This window comes from Trachemys scripta, chromosome 8 (assembly GCF_013100865.1).
Source record: "Trachemys scripta elegans isolate TJP31775 chromosome 8, CAS_Tse_1.0, whole genome shotgun sequence".
In the NCBI taxonomy this organism is placed as follows: domain Eukaryota; kingdom Metazoa; phylum Chordata; order Testudines; family Emydidae; genus Trachemys; species Trachemys scripta.
This window is the reverse complement of record NC_048305.1, coordinates 37,419,889-37,440,976: the sequence shown is the minus strand read 5'-3', so window position 1 is coordinate 37,440,976 and position 21,088 is coordinate 37,419,889. Positions and strand designations below refer to the sequence as shown.

Here is a 21,088-nt window from a genome sequence, read left to right as displayed (position 1 = left end):
AAAGCTTATGCTCTAATAAATTTGTTAGTCTCTAAGGTGCCACAAGTACTCCTGTTCTCTTTGCTTTCCTGTTACTCACAAACTCGTGGAGAAAAAAATAGTACGACACACAGCATCGAGTATTCAACAGACATGTGAGGAGAGACAGAGAGAGCTACCCCGCCAAGATATTCTTGATCAAATGGTTGCAAATCAGTTATATTTCTGTACAATCATTTATAATTGTGTAAAAAGGAGATTGGAAGAAAAGACACTAACTATACACAATGTTACTATCAACTTCTTAACATTGATGGCTTTCAGGTGGCTGTTCACTGTTTATGTGAAGTGAGTTGTTCGTTAGAATTAGGATTTTATAGTGGACGAGTTGAATTGGAAAAAAGCAACATCATATAAAGTTGATTGTCATCCTTTTGCTGGCAGTCTCAACAGAAAGAAGGATTGAACTTCTCATTCAATTCATGAGATCGCGGTTTATTCATGGGGAGCTTGGAAGGTGGCATAGCTACTGCCAATGAAGAAGTTGCTATCTAAATAACCAGAACACTTTACTTTTATAAAATCCAGCAATGATCCCCACACTAACATTTACTTACTGTATGAAGGGAACTTGATATAAGCAAAGAGAGATGTACATTTTCCAGAAGTTAGAGTTCATATTGTCTTAAATTTACTCCTGGGAGAATTCTGTGCCACTGTGCAATACAGAATTTTGCAGAAATTAACATTGTGTGTACAGAATTTCCTTTCCCCCACAGAAATGGGTTGCAGTGTTGCTAGCCCCCACTAGGGCTACTGGACCTGGCATAGCCCAGCTCGTACATAGAAGACACTGCTGGGGAGAGGGAGAGAGAGCCAGAGGGTTCCTGGCAGATGCAGTTCCCAGTATGCCCTGGGAGAAGGCGAGGGCTGTGTGCAGTAAACTCCATACAAGCCTAGGACCGAGCATCAGGCTGTTTCTCCCTCTGGATCCCTGGGCTCTGGGGAAGGAATGGGGCAGATGTCTGGGCTCTGGGGGAAGGGGGGGTCACAGCTGGGCTCAGGGGTGTGTGTGGAGGGAGCAGAGAAACAGGAACTGGGTTGTCATATGGGTTTCTTAAACACTCTACTCCTCAGGGAATTTTTGTGTGTGTCTGTATTGTTACATATTTGCTGACAGGTATTTTGAAATAAATTACCAAAATAATTGAAACTGATGTAATTATGTAGTGTTATTTTGATAAATAAAATTTGCAGAATTTTGCAGAATTTAAAATATTGTGTGCATAATTTTTAATTTTTTGGCACAGAATGCCCCCCAGACTATTATGGTCTATTATGGAGGCTATTATGGTCCATCATGAAGAGGTGCTGCTAAGGGATCACAAGGATCTGTGCCTCAATCTCAGGTCCACTATAGGTATAGTGGGAGACAAATTCAGCTGTGGTGAATGCAACAGCTAGGATGCAACTTCATAGCCAGTCCAAGCTAATTGGCAATATTTTCTCTTATCCTCGACACCCTTGTGTGGACACTACAGTGCATGACTAGGTGACCGGCTCCCAGTGTAGGTGGTGAATAAGGAGGACATTTTTTGTCCACAGAGAGCCAGATTTAATTCTCACTAAAGTCAATAGTAGACCTCCACATTTTCCAGAGCTACAGTGAGAAAGTGAAACAATCTTTACAACTGAAAATGGTTCAGCCAACAGCAAGTGAACTTCAGTCTTGTTGTATGGGTTGCAAGAGACTTGGTTGAGTAATATATGGGACACCTGTTAAATACAGCCATATGATGGAAACCAGCCATTATGCTCTATCTCCCAGAAGTTCACAGTTACAACAGAAATAGTTAATTTTCCCATTATGCTTTATTTAGAATACCTGGCATTATCCACTTGCTTTATCAGAACATCTACACAATTTCATTTTTTGTTTATTAGTCCCTATTTAAATGTGTAAATTGCAGGAGGGTAAAGAACAGTATAAAAATCAACATGAAATGTACTTAAGTTATTCCTTGACTTTAGCAAAGCTTTTGATACAGTCTCCCACAGTATTCTTGCCAAGTTAAAGAAGTATGGGCTGAATGAATGGACTATAAGGTGGATAGAAAGCTGGCTAAATCGTCGGGCTCAACGGGTAGTGATCAATGGCTTCATATCTAGTTGGCAGCCGGTATCAAGTGGAGTGCCCCATGGGTCGGTCCTGGGGCCAGTTTTGTTCAATATCTTCATTAATGATCTGGAGGATGGCGTGGACTGCAACCTCAGCAAGTTTGCAGATGACACTAAACTGGGAGGAGTGGTAGATACACTGGAGGGTAGGAATGGGATACAGAGGGACCTAGACAAATTAGAGGATTGGGCCAAAAGAAATCTGATGAGGTTCAACAAGGACAAGTGCAGAGTCCTGCACTTAGGATGGAAGAATCCCATGCACTGCTACAGACTAGGACCGAATGGCTAGGCAGCAGTTCTGCAGAAAAGGACCTAGAGGTTACAGTGGATCAGAAGCTGGATATGAGTCAGCAGTGTGCCCTTGTTGCCAAGAAGTCTAACAGCATTTTGGGCTGTATAAGTAGGGGCATTGTCAGCAGATCGAGGGATGTGATCATTGGGGAGGCCTCATCTGGAGTACAGTGTCCAGTTTTGGGTCCCACACTACAAGAGGGATGCGGAAAAATTGGAAAGAGTCCAGTGGAGGGCAACAAAAATTATTAGGGGCTGGAGCACATGACTTACGAGGAAAGGCTGAGGAAACTGGGATTGTTTAGTCTGCAGAAGAGAAGATTGGGTGGAGGGGGGCGGGGGTTGATAGCTGCTTTCAACTACCTGAAAGGGGGTTCCAAAGAGGATGGATCTAGACTGTTCTCAGTGGTAGCAGATGACAGAACAAGGAGTAATGGTCTCAAGTTGCAGTGGGGGAGGTTTAGGTTGGATATTAGGAAAAACTTTTTCACTAGGAGGGTGGTGAAGCACTGGAATGGGTTACCTAGGGAGGTGGTAGAATCTCTTTCCTTATGCTCCAATACGTCTGTTAGTCTATAAGGTTCCACAGGACTCTTTGTTGCTCCTTCCTTAGAGGTTTTTAAGGTCAGGCTTGACAAAGCCCTGGCTGGGATGATTTAGTTGGGCTTGGTCCTGCTTTGAGCAGGGGGTTGGACTAGATGACCTCCTGAGGTCCCTTCCAACCCTGATATTCTGTGATTCTATTATTCTATGAAGTTGTAACTACATCTACCTCCTGCACTGAGCAGCAAATAGAAAACATGGCTGAACTTCTGGACCGACTCTTCAGTCTATGGATTCCCTCCTCTCAATCCTCTGTTTTATCCAGACAAGAGAGATTGGGTGAAATCCTGGCCCATTTAAGTTAGTGAGTGTTTTACCATTAACATTAGTTAGCTAGCATTTCACCCATTCAGTTTATGCTACTTCCTGTATTTGAAATCAAGTCCTTCATTGAACCAGACGAGTAATTATAGCACATACAATCGTTCTCGCTGCATGTGTGTGTGTGCGCCCCCCCCCCCCGGAACACACAATTGGTATTCAGATAACATACCGAAATGGAAGCATTAGAGAGAGACAGAGAGGCAGGCAGACGGAAAGACCAGGGATGGCTCTAGGCACCAGCAAAACAAGCTGGTGCTTGGGGCGGCACATTTTTAGGGGCAGCATGGCCGGTGCCAGAATGCCACCCCTAAAAATGCGCCCCGGCCGCCCTAGCTGCTGCTGCCACGGCGTGCAAAACAGCTGATTCGCGCGCCGCTACTCCCCCTCCCTCCCAGGCTCTCAAACCTGGGAGGGAGGGGGAGACTCCGAGTGGCCGCGGCGTGGCACTGCTTCTCCCCCTCCCTCTCTCCTAGGCTTGAGAGCCTGGGGGGAGGAGGCAGGGCTAGGGATTTGGGGAAGGGGCGGAGTTGAGGCGGGGCCGGGGGTGGGGTAATTAAATAAGGGAGGGGGGCGGCCAAAATTGTTTTTGCTTTGGGCGGCAAAAATCCTAGAGCCGGCCCTGCTCAGGAGTGCATTACAATCTGCAATTGTAAGCCCTTCTTAGCCAACAGTACCACCAGATGTCTGAACTTTATGTTCGTTGCTTTTTTTTCCTGTTTTTTTCAAATGTAGAAAATAGTATGTTGCGTAGTGTCCTACCCATACTTAAACACATAAAATATTTATTGTTTGAGTTTTGATCGAAATTTATATAGAATCAACAAAAATAACATGAATTGAGATTCTTTTCATAGCATTTTAATATATTTTGTAAGTACATATGAATAGTGATTGAAAAATGAAAGGATTAAACTGTCATATCTATGGTATTTTATTAATCTGTTATCCAAATTATTTCAGTTCTAAAAATTCACGTTCCTTTTAGAGTTGGCATGTCTATCAGAGACATCTGAAATGAGGAGATGTGTGAAATCTTGAATTCCTAATATTCTGCTTTAGCTAGTAAAACACATTAAAATAGTATATCTTAAACTGAAGCAGATGCTTCCCCAAACCACAGTAATTTTAAAATTTATAACTGGTCTTCTTGTTTTACCCTCATTTCTTTTGGTCTGGATTTATTTATTTTTGTATGCTTGTTACTATAATTTGTACTTATTTGTTTCACAACAGTTACTTCTTTACATAGCTAACCATAAAGTTGTATTTAATTACTAGAGTCACAGATTCCAAGGCTGAATGGAGCTTTGTACTCATCTAGCCTGATCTCCTGTCTGACACAGGCCAGAGAACTTCCCCCATATAATTCCTAGAGAATATCTTTTAGAAAAACATCCAATCTTGATCTTAAAATTGCAGATGATGAAGAATCCACCATAACCCTTGATAAATTGTTCCAATGGTGAATTATTCACACTGTTAAAAGTTTACATATTATTTCCCTTCTGAATTTGTTTAGCTTCTACTTCCAGCCATGGGATCCTGTTATATCTTTCTCCGTTACATTGAAGAGCACATTATCAAATATCTTCCCCTTGTAAGTACTTATAAACTATAATCAAATCATCCCTTAACCTTCACTTTGTTAAGATCAATAGAATTAGTTCCTTGCATCTATCACTCTAAGGCATTTTTTCTAATCTTCTAATCATTCTAGCCTCTCTCCTCTGTACCCACTCTTATTTATCAACATCCTCTTAAATTCTGAAAACCAGAACTGTATTCCAATATTCCAGTAGCCATCACACCAGGTCCAAATACAGAGGTAAAATAGTCTCTCTACTCTACTCAAGATTCCCCTGTTTATGCATCCAGTAATCATATTAGCCCTTTTGGCCACAGCATTGTACTGGGAGCTCTTGTCCTGCAGATAACCGACCACCTCCAAATCTTTTTCAGAGTCACTGTTTCCGTGGACACAGTCCCCCATCCTGTAAATACAGCCTATGCTCTTTCTTTCTAAATACCTACCTTTACATTTAGCCCCAGTAAAAAAGCATATTGTTTGCTCGTGTCCAGCTTACCAAATGATCCAGATCACTCTGTATCAGTGACCTGTCTCCTTCCCACCTCCCACAGATTTTTGTTTCATCTGCAAACTTTAACAGTGATGATTTTATGTTTTCTTCCAGGCCATTAATAAATATGTTAAATAGCATAGGGTCAGTGTGGGACAGCACTAGAAACACACTCTTTGGATAATGATTCCCAATTTACAATTACATTTTGAGACCTATCAGTTAGCCAGCTTTTAATCCATTTAACGTGTGCCATGATAATTTTATCAGTCCAGGTTTTTAATCAAAATGTCATGTGGTGACAAATCAAAGGCCTTATAAATGTCCAAGTATATTATACACACTATTACCTTTATCAACCAAACTTGTGAACTCATCGACAAAAAATATCAAATTAGTTTGACAGGATTTTTGTCCATAAACCCATGTTGATTAACAATAATTATTTCCTCCTTTATTTCTATATAATATTTAGCCCATGCTCCATTATCTTGCCAGGGAGCCATGTCAGACTGACAAGCCTATAATTACCTGGGTGTAAGGAACCAGGGCCTAGGTAGTCTTGCCTAACGGTTACAGCTGGGCTGAGTCTGCATATCAGGGACAATAGTCACTGAGCAGAAGTCAGAGGAATCACAACAGCCAGGTTCAGTAAGCAAGAGTCGGGGTCAGAGTCAGGCTGAGTTTGGGGACCAGAGGTTGTGTTATGAGAAGGAGTAAATAACACTTCCTTATTTACTTTCTCCACACTAGTCATGATTTCATAGATCTCTATCATATCTCCCTGTAGTCGTCTTTTTTCCAAGCTGAAAAGTCCCAGTCTTTTTAATCTCTCCTCAAATGGCAGATGCTCCATACCGCTAATCATTTTTGTTGCCCTTTTTCTGAACCTTTTCCAATTTCAATATATCTTTTTTAAGATGGAGCAACCACATCTGCATGCAGTATTCAAGATGTGGGTATACCATGGATTTGTATAGAGGCAATATGATATTTTCTGTCTTATTATCTATCCCTTCTTAATGATTCCCAACATTCTGTTCACTTTTTTGACTGCTGCTGCACATTGAGTGGCTGTTTTCAGAGAACTATCCACAATAAATCCAAGATCTCTTTCTTGAGTGGTAACAGCTAATTTAGACCCCATTATTTTATAAATATGCAATATGCAATAGTGAAAGTCTACATGAAATAATGAGACTAGTAATTTCAACCCATAGGGGTGTTTTTGTTCAATTACATTTCAGCCTATATGATCAGTTATTTTCACCATTCCCTTCTGTATGTTAATATTTTGCAGGTCATTATGAATATGATTACATATTATAAACTTTATTTATGTTCCCCTAGGACTAATTTCTGAGGTTTAGTATTATTTAACTATTGTAAAAAGCAGAAAATTATTATTTTTAATAATAGTAGTATTATCCCTCAGTATTACATTATGGGGATTTTTTAAAAACTATAGCCTTCACAATATACAATAGTTTTAAGCATAAAAAGAGGAAAGCTACTGTCTAAAATTTATCCCTATGAGTCGCCAATAAATCCTGACCATTAATCAGCTCCATAGGTTTGCGTATTCAGGAGTTTTTTAGACTTTTCACAGTATTCCTGCATTTCAGGTCCTCAAAGGCACTTGTTCTCCTTTGACTTTCCTTAAAATTCTTGCAGTGCGTAAGAGAGCTGTCTTCTGGAGATTATTGATTGTGATTGTGACGTTGACAGACCAGGTGCCAGCTCATGCCAGGGTCCCAAGGTTTCAAGTGACCACTGACAAATGCATAGCTGGAATCAGTCTGGCTCACCTGTGTATTAGCATTGTTAAAACCGGTATTATAATTCTAAGAATGTGTTTACTGTTTAGTCTTTATTGAATGCTTGTGAGTTGCTACATGCATGAATCTCACTTATAACATCTGTATCCCATATAGTAAGGTAATATTTAAGCAGTTGTATTTGTGAGCCTCTATGACTGTGTAAATCACCAGCCAGAAGAGAGACATTAGTGTGAAGGGCTGATCTTCAGTAGAAACTGTTATGCCTTTCCCAAAAGGAAAGGTCCATCCATAGAGGGACTATTATGGGCATTGCATTTGGAATTTCCCTACATAGCATCAATAAGAGGACAAAAGACTTTTCTTGTTCTGCTTTTCTGCCCATGAGTATGAGGCATGTATGTGGATTCCTCCCATCAGCTCAGTTTGCAGTTCAAAGCACATGGCAGGAGGGTGATGAAAACCCCAAACAAAAGAAACTTGGTATCTCTATGCTGCTTGGACTCTAGGGGGGCAAAGTGTTTCTAGGCATAAGTGAGAAATCCCCACCTGTTTAGCAGGGTTTAGTAATGAAGGACATATAGAACTTGTTGGTCATAGAACCTTTTTACACCTTTTGAAATTTAAGATTGTAACTCATTAGTGTATCTAGGTTTACCTGCTTTACCCTTGTAAGTAACTTGCTCACTTTCTTTTAATAAATCTTTATAGATATTACATGATTGGCTACAAGCATAGTCTTAGGTGTGAGATCTAAGGTGCAATCAACCTGGAGAACTGGGAGAAACTGGAATATTGCTGTGATTTTTGGTGCAAGGGACCATCTATCACAAATGTACACTCATCTGGGTGGCAAGACAGACAGTCTATCCAGAGGTTGGGATTCACACTCCTGAGGCAGTGCAGGCATCATTGTAGTGATGTCCACACCCAACATGTTCTTGAGCTGCTCATTATTATCCTTAGTGAACCCAAGTGCCCCAATAATCACTGGGATTGTCTTTGTTCCAGTTTTCCATAATCATTCCACTTTGTGGCAGAGTTCTTCATCCTTTGCCATTTTCTCTTCTTGTTTCTTTTTTTATTTTTCTGTCTGCTGGTAAGGTCAGATCAATTAACATGTCTTGTTTTCCTTCTTCTCTACAACAGCTATGGCCACACTATTTACCTTCACCATTCAGTCTGTGACAATTGTCATATTCCATAATTTTTTACCTATTCATTTTCTAGAGCACTTTCAATTTGGTGGTCATAATACCACATGGTGGGTTTCAATCCATACTTGCCATAGAGACACCAATGCAGACACTTGATGACCATCTGTTCATATATTCTCTTCCAGCCAGACACTTGAAGATGCTCAACACATGGTCCACCATCTTTTCCTTTTCAGAACAGATTCTTCCATTTGGGGAGCAGTTCTGTCAGTCAATTTTGTTTCAAACATAATTAAACTTTAAGGACTGCTCTTGTGCACTCCTAATGAGACTCTCTCTCTCTTTTGATATATCCTTCTACAAACCATGAGTTTGTTAATCTTCAATCACAAGTGAGTTCAATCTCTCTCCATCATTGTCCATGCATTGATTTTTGTGATTTTTGTGATTCAAAATCTTTTGAATCTTTCTTTGGTGATTTGCTTTCTCCTTTCCTTTATGCTTTTTTGGGTTGGGATGCAAGCTTGGCCATCACTTGTTATCCCAGCCATATGATCTTCTATTCAGTTGACTCTTCTTATATTTTGATGTATATTCTTCCTTCTCAATTGCTTCCTCCATAGCTAGCAGACCTTTTCCTTTCATTGCTGTATGCATAGCCAGGAGCTTTCTTGTTTGGATGTCAATTTTTTTCTCCTCTTGATTCCAGTGGATCACTCCAGCAGTATACTTTACTACTGGTATCACCCATATATGAATGTGTTGGATCAAATTCTTTGAGTTGAGTTTTGTCCTTAGAGTAGTTCTTCTTAATCTGTAATAATCTTTTCTGCCTTCTTCTTTGTTTTCCTTATGTTGCAACTCCAACAGTCCCCTGATTCCAAGGTATTTGTAGGGCCCATGATGAGAAATACTTTAGATAGTACCTGTGAAGTTCCCAACAGTGACACAAGAACCTGAGTACCAACCTCCTGGAAGTCTGTTAAAAACCTGGGCACAAACCCCCAATTTTGTTGCAAGTTCCAAACCTAGAGTTCATCAACCAACCACACCAACTACAAACACCTCAGGCAATTTAATAGCCTTAACACTGAGTCTCAGACAGTCCTCTTGGGTAATCCAGTCTGTCTTGCCACCCAGTTGAGTGCATTTCTGTGATAGATGGTCCCTTACATGAAGAATCACAGTAATATTCAGGTTTCTCCCCATCCCAAAGGACCAGTCACTTACCCCAAGTCAATTGCACTTTAGGTCTCACACCAAAGATGAAGCTTGTAGCCATTCCTATAGTGAACTATATGAAGATGTGTAAGTTAGGGAAAGGGTCTCCTCTTTTAGGAGGGGCATAACAATTTCTGTAGAAGAGCAGCTCTTCCCACTAATTAATGTCCCTCTCCTGTATGGGAATTCATACAGTCACAGAGGCTCATTATACAACCACTCAAATATTACATTACAGTATGGAACACAGATATTACAAGTAAGATTAATGCATGCAACAACTCACAAGAATTCAACAAAGTCTAAACATTAAACACTTTCTTATAATTCTAATTCCTATTTTATCAATATTAACGCACAAGTGAGACAGACAGATTCCATCTATGTATTTGTCAGTGTCCAGTTGAGACATGGGGAGCTTGGCATGAGCTGTCACCTGGCCTGCTGGCACCACAGTAAGCCTTTCTTAATTTGTATGCCATCTGATTGTATCAGTTTGCCCCCTTTACAGATATGTACACTGTATTTAGTCACACCAACCTCTAGCTTTATATCTTCATCAATCTTTTCTACATATCATCTGTCTTTGTGTATCTGTGACAGCCCTTGGTTGGGTTTGTTGGTAGGGGAGTGCCACCTAGCTGTCATGACTTAGACCTGTGACATGCAGGGGGTTGTTGGTAGGGGAGCACAGGCCCTCCCACTCCACTGGAATCCGACCAGGGCCCTTTGGGAGCTATCAGTGCTCTGAGAGACAGAGATGCTTAAGGCAGCCCTCCCTGGGCCACTTACTACCACCTCCCTGAGATTGTCCCAAGGTAGCCATCTGAGCTAAGGCAGCGTGAGGATTGTCTGCTCACCCCACTTCTGGAGGCTGCATGTTGTGAGGTTGTTCTCCTTTCCTCCTGTGGCATGACCCAGCCTCCCAGGGCCAGCTCAGTCCAAGGGTTTTCCCCTGCTGGGGTAGTCCAAACAAAAAATAAAGGGGATCAATCAAGTCCAGTGTTCATATGAGAGGGAGAGGGGAATGCTTTCCACTCAGGGTTTCCCTGCAGCAGGCCTTCCCTTTCCTCAGGGAGGGATCTTTGGGCAGTTGTTTAGGGAGAGATTCTTCTGCCTTCCCTCAGCTCCCTGGAGCTGCAAGTAGCATGTCTGCTCTCCTCCCTGGTCTGCCACAAGATGAGCAGCTCCCCTGCCTTTTAACCCCTCCTCCAATTGGCACATTTCCTACAGGCAGGGCAGGGTGGCACTGGCTGAGCCCAGAGTACTTCCTTAACCCTTTGTTGCTCATTGTGGGGTTTGTACACTTCATCACAATCTCCTTTTGTGACTGTTCATATAGTTTCAGATTATCCATGTGAAACAAATGCTTTACTGTTTGTTGCTCTTTGTTGTTATAATAACCACAATTTATCTCACCAAGTATCCATGTAAGCAGTAGCATCACTACCATAAACAGCACCGGTGATAAGGAATTCCCTTGAAAGATTCTTCTAATTTGGACCTCATCAATGACAATCTCTTCAAGGTACAATCTAGTGTGCCAGTTAACCATAGATTGCTCCAGAAAGGAAATGACCTTTGGATGAACCCTGTGAATTTTAAGTCTCTCAATGATCCATTAATATGAGATGTTGTCATGTGCTTTTGGGTAATCTAGCCACACCATCTCTAAATTTTTTTTCCTGTTTTACATATTCTGTGATCCTCCTGTTCAGCCTGTTTTGTTCCTTTCATGTTTACTGTGCAGCGTGCTTGCTCAGCTTAGGAGGCAGCATTCCATTGTGAGCTAGCACTATCTATATCTTCTTTGCCAGATTTCAGAGTAGCAGCCGTGTTAGTCTGTATCCGCAAAAAGAACAGGAGTACTTGTGGCACCTTAGAGACTAACAGATTTATTAGAGCATAAGCTTTCGTGGACTACAGCCCACTTCTTCTGATGCATATGCACGAAAGCTTATGCTCTAATAAATTTGTTAGTCTCTAAGGTGCCACAAGTACTCCTGTTCTTTCTTTGCCAGAATTGCTTTTAGAAGTTTCAGCATAGTTGGTAAGCACATGATAGTAATATAATTATTATATTATATATAATTCATAGAATCACTACAGTCTTCTTCTTTTTTTTTTTTTTTTTGATAGGGGGATGTGTATCACTGTCACTATCCATTTTTGACATCCATTCTTCAAACATTTGTTAAATTGTTCAAGTAAACAGCCATGGAGAGTTGTTAGGTGTTTCAGCCAGAATCCATGCACTTGTGTGGTTCAGGAGCTTTCCAATTACTTCCTGGGTGTTACCCCAGGAGCAAACATTTGAAATCCAGGTATAGAGCCAATACTTATAACTTTAAATATGAAAACGATACATGATACATGTGCATACAGATAGCATAATCATAATCAGCAAATCATAACCTTCCCCAAACATTGTAGAGGGAATGGAAAGTGGACAAGGGATAGGAGGTAGGGTCAGGAAGATAATCATAGAATCATAGAATATCAGGGTTGGAAGGGACCTCAGGAGGTCCAACCCCCTACTCAAAACAGGACCAATTCCCAACTAAATCAACCCAGCCAGGGCTTTGTCAAGCCGGGCCTTAAAAACCTCCAAGGAAGGAGACTCCACCATCTCCCTAGGTAACGCATTCCAGTGCTTCACCACCCTCCTAGTGAAATAGTGTTTCCTAATATCCAACCTGGACCTCCCCCACTGCAACTTGAGACCATTGCTCCTTGTTCTGTCATCTGCCACCACTGAGAACAGCCGAGCTCCATCCTCTTTGGAACCCCCCTTCAGGTAGTTGAAGGCTGCTATCAAATCCCCGCTTATTCTTCTCTTCTGGAGACTAAACAATCCCAGTTCCCTCAGCCTCTCCTCATAAGTCATGTGCTCCAGACCCCTAATCATTTTTGTTGCCCTCCACTGGACTCTTTCCAATTTTTCCACATCCTTCTTGTAGTGTGGGGCCCAAAACTGGACACAGTACTCCAGATGAGGTCTCACCAATGTTGAATAAAGGGGAACGATCACGTTCCTCGATCTGCTGGCAATGCCCCTACTTATACAGCCCAAAATGCCATTAGCCTTCTTGGCAACAAGAGCACACTGTTGACTCATATCCAGCTTCTCGTCCACTGTGACCCCTAGGTCCTTTTCTGCAGAACTGCTACCTAGCCATTCGGACCCTAGTTTGTAGCAGTGCATGGGATTCTTCCATCCTAAGTGCAGGACTCTGCACTTGTCCTTGTTGAACCTCATCAGATTTCTTTTGGCCCAATCCTCTAATTTGTCTAGGTCCCTCTGTATCCAATCCCTACCCTCTAGTGTATCTACCATGCCTCCTAGTTTAGTGTCATCTGCAAACTTGCTGAGAGTGCAGTTCACACCATCCTCCAGATCATTAATAAAGATATTAAACAAAACCGGCCCAAGGACCGACCCTTGGAGCACTCTGCTTGAAACCGGCTGCCAACTAGACATGGAGCCATTGATCACTACCCGTTGAGCCCGATGATCTAGCCAGCTTTCTATCCACCTTACAGTCCACTCATCCAGCCCATACTTCTTTAACTTGGCAGCAAGAATACTGTGGGAGACCATATCAAAAGCTTTGCTAAAGTCAAGGAATAACACATCCACTGCTTTCCCCTCATCCACAGAGCCAGTTATCTCATCATAGAAGGCAATTAGGTTAGTCAGGCACGACTTCCCCTTGGTGAATCCATGCTGACTGTTCCTGATCACTTTCCTCTCCTCTAAATGTTTCATAATTGATTCCTTGAGGACGTGCCCCATGATTTTTCCAGGGACTGAGGTGAGGCTGACTGGTCTGTAGTTCCCCGGATCCTCCTTCTTCCCTTTTTTAAAGATGAGCACTACATTAGCCTTTTTCCAGTCATCCGGGACCTCCCCCGATCACCATGAGTTTTCAAAAATAATGGCTAATGGCTCTGCAATCTCATCCGCCAACTTCTTTAGCACCCTCGGATGCAGCGCATCTGGCCCCATGGACTTATGCACGTCCAGTTTTTCTAAATAGTCCTGAACCACTTCTTTCTCCACAGAGGGCTGGTCACCTTCTCCCCATATTGTGCTGCCCAGTGCAGCAGTCTGGGAGCTGACCTTGTTCGTGAAGACAGAGGCAAAAAAAACATTGAGTACATTAGCTTTTTCCACATCCTCAGTCACTAGGTTGCCTCCCTCATTCAGTAAGGGGCCCACACTTTCCTTGACTTTCTTCTTGTTGCTAACATACCTGAAGAAACCCTTCTTGTTACTCTTAACATCTCTTGCTAGCTGCAACTCCAAGTGTGATTTGGCCTTCCTGATTTCACTCCTGCATACCTGAGCAATATTTTTATACTCCTCCCTGGTCATTTGTCCAATCCTCCACTTCTTGTAAGCTTCTTTTTTGCATTTAAGATCAGCAAGGATTTCATTGTTTAGCCAAGCTGGTCGCCTGCTATATTTACTATTCTTTCTACACATCGGGATGGTTTGTTCCTGAAACCGCAATAAGGATTCTTTAAAATACAGCCAGCTCTCCTGGACCCCTTTGCCCTTCATGTTATTCTCCCACGGGATCCTGCCCATCTGTTCCCTGAGGGAGTCAAAATCTGCTTTTCTGAAGTCCAGGGTCCGTATTCTGCTGCTCTCCTTTCTTCCTTGTGTCAGGATCCTGAACTCGACCATCTCATAGTCACTGCCTCCCAGGTTCCCATCCACTTTTGCTTCCCCTACTAATTCTTCCCTGTTTGTGAGCAGCAGGTCAAGAAAAGCTCTGCCCCTAGTTGGTTCCTCCAGCACTTGCACCAGGAAATTGTCCCCTACACTTTCCAAAAACTTCCTGGATTGTCTATGCACTGCTGTATTGCTCTCCCAGCAGATATCAGGGTGATTAAAGTCTCCCATGAGAACCAGGGCCTGCGATCTAGCAACTTCTGCTAGTTGCCAGAAGAAAGCCTCGTCCACCTCATCCCCCTGGTCTGGTGGTCTATAGCAGACTCCGACCATGACATCACCCTTGTTGCTCACACTTCTCAACTTTATCCAGAGACTCTCAGGTTTTTCTGCAGTTTCATACCAGAGCTCTGAGCAGTCACACTCCTCTCTTACATACAACGCAACTCCCCCACCTTTTCTGCCCTGCCTGTCCTTCCTGAACAGTTTATATCCATCCATGACAGTACTCCAGTCATGTGAGTTATCCCACCAAGTCTCTGTTATTCCAATCGCATCCTAGTTCCCTGACTGTGCCAGGACTTCCAGTTCTCCCTGTTTGTTTCCCAGGCTTCTTGCATTTGTGTATAGGCACTTAAGATAACTCATCGATTGTCCCTCTTTCTCAATATGAGACAGGAGTCCTCCCCTCTTGCGCTCTCCTGCTTGTGCTTCCTTCCAGGATTCCATTTCCCCACTTATCTCAGGGCTTTGGTCTCCTTCCCCTCGTGAACCTAGTTTAAAGCCCTCCTCACTAGGTTAGCCAGCCTGCTGGCAAAGATGCTCTTCCCTCTCTTCGTTAGGTGGAGCCCGTCTCTGCCTAGCACTCCTTCTTGGAACACCATCCCATGGTCGAAGAATCCAAAGCCTTCTCTCCGACACCACCTGCGTAGCCATTTGTTGACTTCCACGATTCGACGGTCTCTACCCAGGCCTTCTCCTTGCACAGGGAGGATGGACAAGAACACCACTTGCGCCTCAAACTCCTCTAATCACAGAAAAAGAATGTAGGGGACTGTGACGGGGCAGAGCGGCCCTGCATTGGTATAGCAGGGGTTAATCCTTCCTCCTCACAGAGGAAGCCCTGCCCCGGAAGTTCTGCTGGGCATGCTCCAACTGGAGGTCAGATATAAAAGCCTGCAGCTCAGCTCAGTCTGGGCTGACCGCCAGAGGGGAAGGACGCACGCTGCTAGCTCCTGCAGAGAGAGGGCCTGTGAGCCAGGATCCAGGAGTCAGCCCTGCCGAGGCACTACCTGAGACCCTGACGGAGGACGACCCAGGGGAGGAACAGACCGGAGGACCCCTTGCCGCAGATGCACTGTCATTCCTGGTAGGAAGTGACCCAGGGGAAAAGTACAGATAAATGGCATTAAAGTTGTATTACTGCTTGGCGTGTTGCGGGCAGATCCCCGCTGAGCTAGTGGCAAGTAGAGCTTGCCGCTACCAGGGTCCTGGGTTGGGGCTCGGTGGAAAGGCAGGCCTGAGTCCCCCTACCCCCTCACCCTGAACCGTGAGGGATTAGATGGACTCTGGCCGCTAGGCCGTGCTACCCCACCTGCAAAGGGGAATTATATGGACTCTGGCCGCTAGGCCGTGCTTCCCCACCTGCAAAGGGGGATTATATGGACTCTGGCCGCTAGGCCGTGCTACCCCACCTGCAAAGGGGGATTATATGGACTCTGGCCGCTAGGCCGTGCTTCCCCACCTGCAAAGGGGGATTATATGGACTCTGGCCGCTAGGCCATGCTTCCCCACCTGCAAAGGGGGATTATATGGACTCTGGCCGCTAGGCCGTGCTTCCCCACCTGCAAAGGGGGATTATATGGACTCTGGCCGCTAGGCCGTGCTTCCCCACCTGCAAAGGGGGATTATATGGACTCTGGCCGCTAGGCCGTGCTTCCCCACCTGCAAAGGGGGATTATATGGACTCTGGCCGCTAGGCCGTGCTTCCCCACCTGCAAAGGGGGATTATATGGACTCTGGCCGCTAGGCCGTGCTACCCCACCTGCAAAGGGCGATTATATGGACTCCGGCCACTAGGCCGTGCTACCCCACCTGCAAAGGGCGATTATATGGACTCCAGCCACTAGGTCGAGCCACCCACTCGTAAGAGGGGTTATATAGACTCTGCCTGCCAGGTCGCGCTACTGCGCCTACCGGGGGAGAGAAGAGCGTACGACCAAGTAACAGACAGCCCTTAAAGAGGCAAACACCGAGACTAGAGAGAGGCGAGACGCTGACACCTTTCCTGCCCCTGCCACAAAGGGGCACTGCGGTGCTAGCCCCGCCACAGGGACCATGAAAGAAATGGGAGTGCAGTGAGTTGGGACAGATATGGGATTGGGTCATGGGAAACACCCATGGGTCATAGAAAGCATAGCGGGGGACTGGCAAAAATGGTCTTTTCAATGTTTTAAAAACTGTAAACACTTAGCATTTTCTAGATATATAATCTGAAATGTTTAATGATTTCCCTTTGAATAAAGTCTCCCTCTCCATTCATCCTCACACTCATTCATCCTCTACTCTGTGTCATGTATAAATCCCCCCACAACATAAACTTCCTATCAACTTGATAACATATTTAGGACAGCAGCCCTACTTCGGTGGATTTCTAAAGATGTGTCAGAGCAGGGCCCCCTCTTGTGACTTTTATATGCTAACCTGATTTTAAATCTTTTTAGAGCAGAAAATTCCAAAATAAAAAATATGTTAAAGCAAGAGTTAAGGAAGGTTGTAAGTGAATGTCAATTGAATCCATCTCTCTCTCTCTCTCTCTCTCTCTCTCACACACACACACACACACACACACACACACACACACACACACACACACTTTAGAAACATCTACCATATAATCTTTCATCACCTAGTGTTATTACACCAGAAATAAATTGCAAAACTACCTGCAAAGGCCAAGATAACAACATAATGAACGATTTTAAAATTCCATTTCTGATTCTAGGAATCTATTTCTAATAATCCTGAATACTAACTTAAGTTACATTATTTATTACAAAAATATAAAAACCACTGTAAAATATAGTTTAAATACAAATTTGCAAGTTCTATACCACAGGACACAACACCATCAAGGAATTTCACAACACCAAGTAGATCAGTCGCTCAGTTTCTATTAATTAAAATAGTCTTCTGCTGTACTAACACATGACGTCATGAAAAAACAGATAGAATTCTGATATGATTCAATATGCCCTGAGACTATACAGCTTTCAATATGTTTTCTACAAATGAACTATACAATATATAAAGTCAACAGTATGCATCGAGATATTTCCATTACAGAATAAAGCAACGTGACAAAGTTAAGGTTGGCTATATGACATAATTCGAGTAACACCAGAGACTCCTAAGGCCCCAGCTCCCAGAGTCACGTGATTAGATCAGAGTCTCTAGGCTTTCATTTAAAGATATGTCTAGCTCTCATGGATGCAAGGAAAACTCTATAAAGATAAATCCAGTGCAACTGATCCCTGCCACAGCAGCTAGCCTGAAAGATTAGATCATCCCAGCAGAAGCAGGATAGGGCCTTCCCATGTGGGTGGGGTCACAGTGTGGGAGTGGTGTTATGGGGCCCCATAGAATATACCTAAGGCCTCCTTTGCCTTAATTCGGTCCTAGGTGACTGTAACAATAACAATGGGGAAATAGCTGGATGCATTAATTTATCATTTACAATTCCCTGTTAAACCGTGCTTGTGGCAAAGTTTGTTTCTTTAATGACACCACCATACCTTGGTCAAAGACAAAAATCAGTTATCCCGACTAAAATATTCAAGAATATTTCCCCAAAACAGTAGGCCAATCATTTCCTTATAACGTGCATATTCAATGGACCAATAGTATATTAATACTCTCGAATACTTGTCTACTGAAGCTATCTAATCTTCCAAATATTTCTAAACCAAAACACAAATTACGAAACATTAAATATATACAGATCAATACTAAACTCATTTGCAAGAACCAATAGAACAAAAAAGTAGCATTCTGAATAATTGTGAAATATTTATGATGTTTTCTTTAAATATAGTTACATATAGGCATATGTTAAATCAATAATAAGAAAATAAGAAATAAAAAACTATAGAGAATGAGAAGTTAATTTTACCTGGTTCGCTGATTTCATGTCCGTGGTCAGATCAAAGTTAGTAAGAAGATCCTGTTCTTTTCCAGAGTCCGTTCCAGCATTGCCATGCTGAGGTGGGAGAGAGGGGATAATTGGTCTGAGGAATCTGAATTCACTGTTTCCTGATCCAGTTGTTAAACAGACTTCATAACGATAACTGTGAGACAGAGTTCCGTTACCCGTTACATCTACCAAATTATTTTGGAAGTTGCTATTACCACAACAATTGCCAGAAGCAGACATGTATTTTTCTCCATAATTCCTTCTTCTATAAAGCTTGATAATTATAAATATCACTGAAATAAAAAAGACAAACGATACTAAACACAAGGAAATTATTAAGTACATCGTTAATGTGTCATTCTCTTCCTCTTCCACAGCTACATCTGTAAACTGCATGTATGCATCCGAAAACCCATCCACTAGAGCTATGTTTAGAGTTGCAGATGAAGAAAGAGGTGATTCTCCGCTGTCCCTAACTAGCACAATAAGTTTTTGCTTCACCGTATCTCGGTCTGTTATTAGCCTCGTGGTTCTTATTTCACCATTTTGGGAAGCGATAGTAAATAGACCTGGGTCAGTGGCCTTCAACAAATGATAGGAAAGCCAAGAATTCTGACCGGAATCTCCATCCACAGCCACCACCTTCGTCACCAGGTAACCCGCCTTCGCCGATCTGGGAACCAGGTCATTAGCGAGGGAGCTGCTGTTCTGCAGAGGGTATAAAATGAAGGGGGCGTTGTCATTTTCATCAATTATCACAACTCGGACAATGACTTCAGAGCTCAGTGGAGGGGACCCGCCATCTGCAGCTCTCACTGCAACCTGGAACTCTTTTCGCTGTTCATAATCCATAGATCGCAGAGCGTACACATTCCCATTTTCCGAGTTTATGGAGATATAAGAGAGAAGCGAAAAGCCACCTACCTCAGAAGGCAATAGAGAGTATGTCACTTTGGCATTCTGTTCTGAGTCAGAATCAAAAGCATTGACCTTCCCTATCAAGACGGCTGGGCCGTTGTTTTCTCGGACATACATAGTGTATGATGTTTGACTGAACTCTGGGGAATTGTCATTGATGTCGGATATTTTCACGGCGATTCTCTCCTCAGTGGAGAGACTGGGAGTTCCCAAATCCCTGGCTGTGATGGTGATGTTATACTCAGATACTTTCTCTCTGTCAAGCACATATTCAGTCACTAGAGAGTAGGAATTTTTGAAAGTTGTTTTCAAAGAAAATGGAAGATCATCTTCTATGGAGCAGACTGTTTTCCCATTGTTCCCAGAGTCCCGGTCTCTGACACTGAAAAGCGCCACCACTGTCACAGGCGAGGAGTCCTCAGGTATGGGGCTGGTGAGGGACGTTACTTTAACTTCCGGGGGATTGTCATTCACATCCAGCACCTCCACAAGCACTTTAGAGTGGGAAAACAGCCCCCCGCCATCTGTGGCCCGAACATCTAGCTCATATGTTTCAATAGTTTCAAAATCCAATTGGCCTGTGAGTCGAAGTTCCCCTGTCACTGGGTTTATATTAAAAGTTTTACTGTTTTCTTTGGATTTCTGGCTGAAAGAATAGGATATTTCCCCATAATTTCCCTCATCTAAATCAGTTGCAGAAACAGTGACAACCAGGTAATCTTTGGGGCTGTTTTCCAGAACTCGACTTTTGTAAATGGTCTGAGAGAACACAGGAGGATTGTCATTGGCATCGAGGACAATGACATGGATTTGTGCTGTGCCGGACCTCGGGGGAGAGCCGCCATCCACGGCCGTGAGCACTAGACTCACCTCTGGCTGCTCCTCGCGGTCCAGTGGTTTATCCAGCACTAGCTCTGCGAATTTCCTGCCGTCACTCCGAACCCGCGTATAAATATGGAAGTAGTCATTATTGCTAATGCTGTAGTTCTGGAGGCTGTTGTTTCCCACATCTAGATCCTGGGCATTTTCCAAGGGAAACCGAGACCCAGGGTCAGACGTTTCCAGGATTTTTAAAATAAATTCCTTTTCTGAGAACACTGGAGAATAATCATTTATATCATAAACTCTTATCTCAGCGGGATAGGCTTGTAAGGGATTTTGCAGGATTATTTCAAATTGCACCATACAGGGGTCCGTTTCCCCGCATAATTCCTCTCTGTCCATTTTCTCTTTAATAAACAAGTCCCCAGTGTTGCTGTTTAGCTGGAAATGCTGGCGGCTGCCTTCGGAAACCACACGGGCCCTGCGAGCAGACAGTCTCTTCGGGTCTAGCCCTAGATCCTTTGCTACATTAGCCACAAAGGACCCACTTTCCATTTCCTCAGGCACAGAATAGCGAACCGTCTCGCATCTGAGGGCCCACATGCAAAGAAATAGAACGAGACAAGCGACTTGCCTTTTGATTGTTGTTCTCCTCTTCTTATCCGCCATCCTTAATAGGAAAGAACACACAGACATCGATCGAGAAATAATGACACTAGTGGAAATTCATTGCAGAATTCTGATTTCCGAAAGATTTACTTTAGTCTGTATATTTCCTTTCTACGGATTCAGTTAATCCAACGCCTTTATAATTTTGTTTTTCTCTGCGATACCAGACAAATCACCCGTATCTCAGATACATG

General features: G+C 43.2%; 1 protein-coding gene across 3 annotated transcripts in view; it reads right to left on the bottom strand.

Moving 5' to 3' along the window:
- Positions 1 to 21,088, bottom strand: part of LOC117881609 (protocadherin gamma-A4-like) — a 388,535-nt gene extending 367,447 nt beyond the window's left edge. Inside the window, exons 1-2 of one of the 3 annotated variants that reach the window (XM_034779071.1) lie at positions 19,410 to 21,087; positions 18,465 to 19,193 (exon numbers count right to left, since the gene is read on the bottom strand). In XM_034779071.1, coding sequence (XP_034634962.1) covers positions 18,465 to 19,193; positions 19,410 to 20,921 — 2,241 coding nt within the window. In that variant the 5' untranslated portion in view covers positions 20,922 to 21,087. Of the gene's footprint in view, positions 1 to 18,464 lie in introns of all 3 variants that reach the window. The other 2 variants (XM_034779063.1, XM_034779064.1) reach the window with 2 other exon arrangements.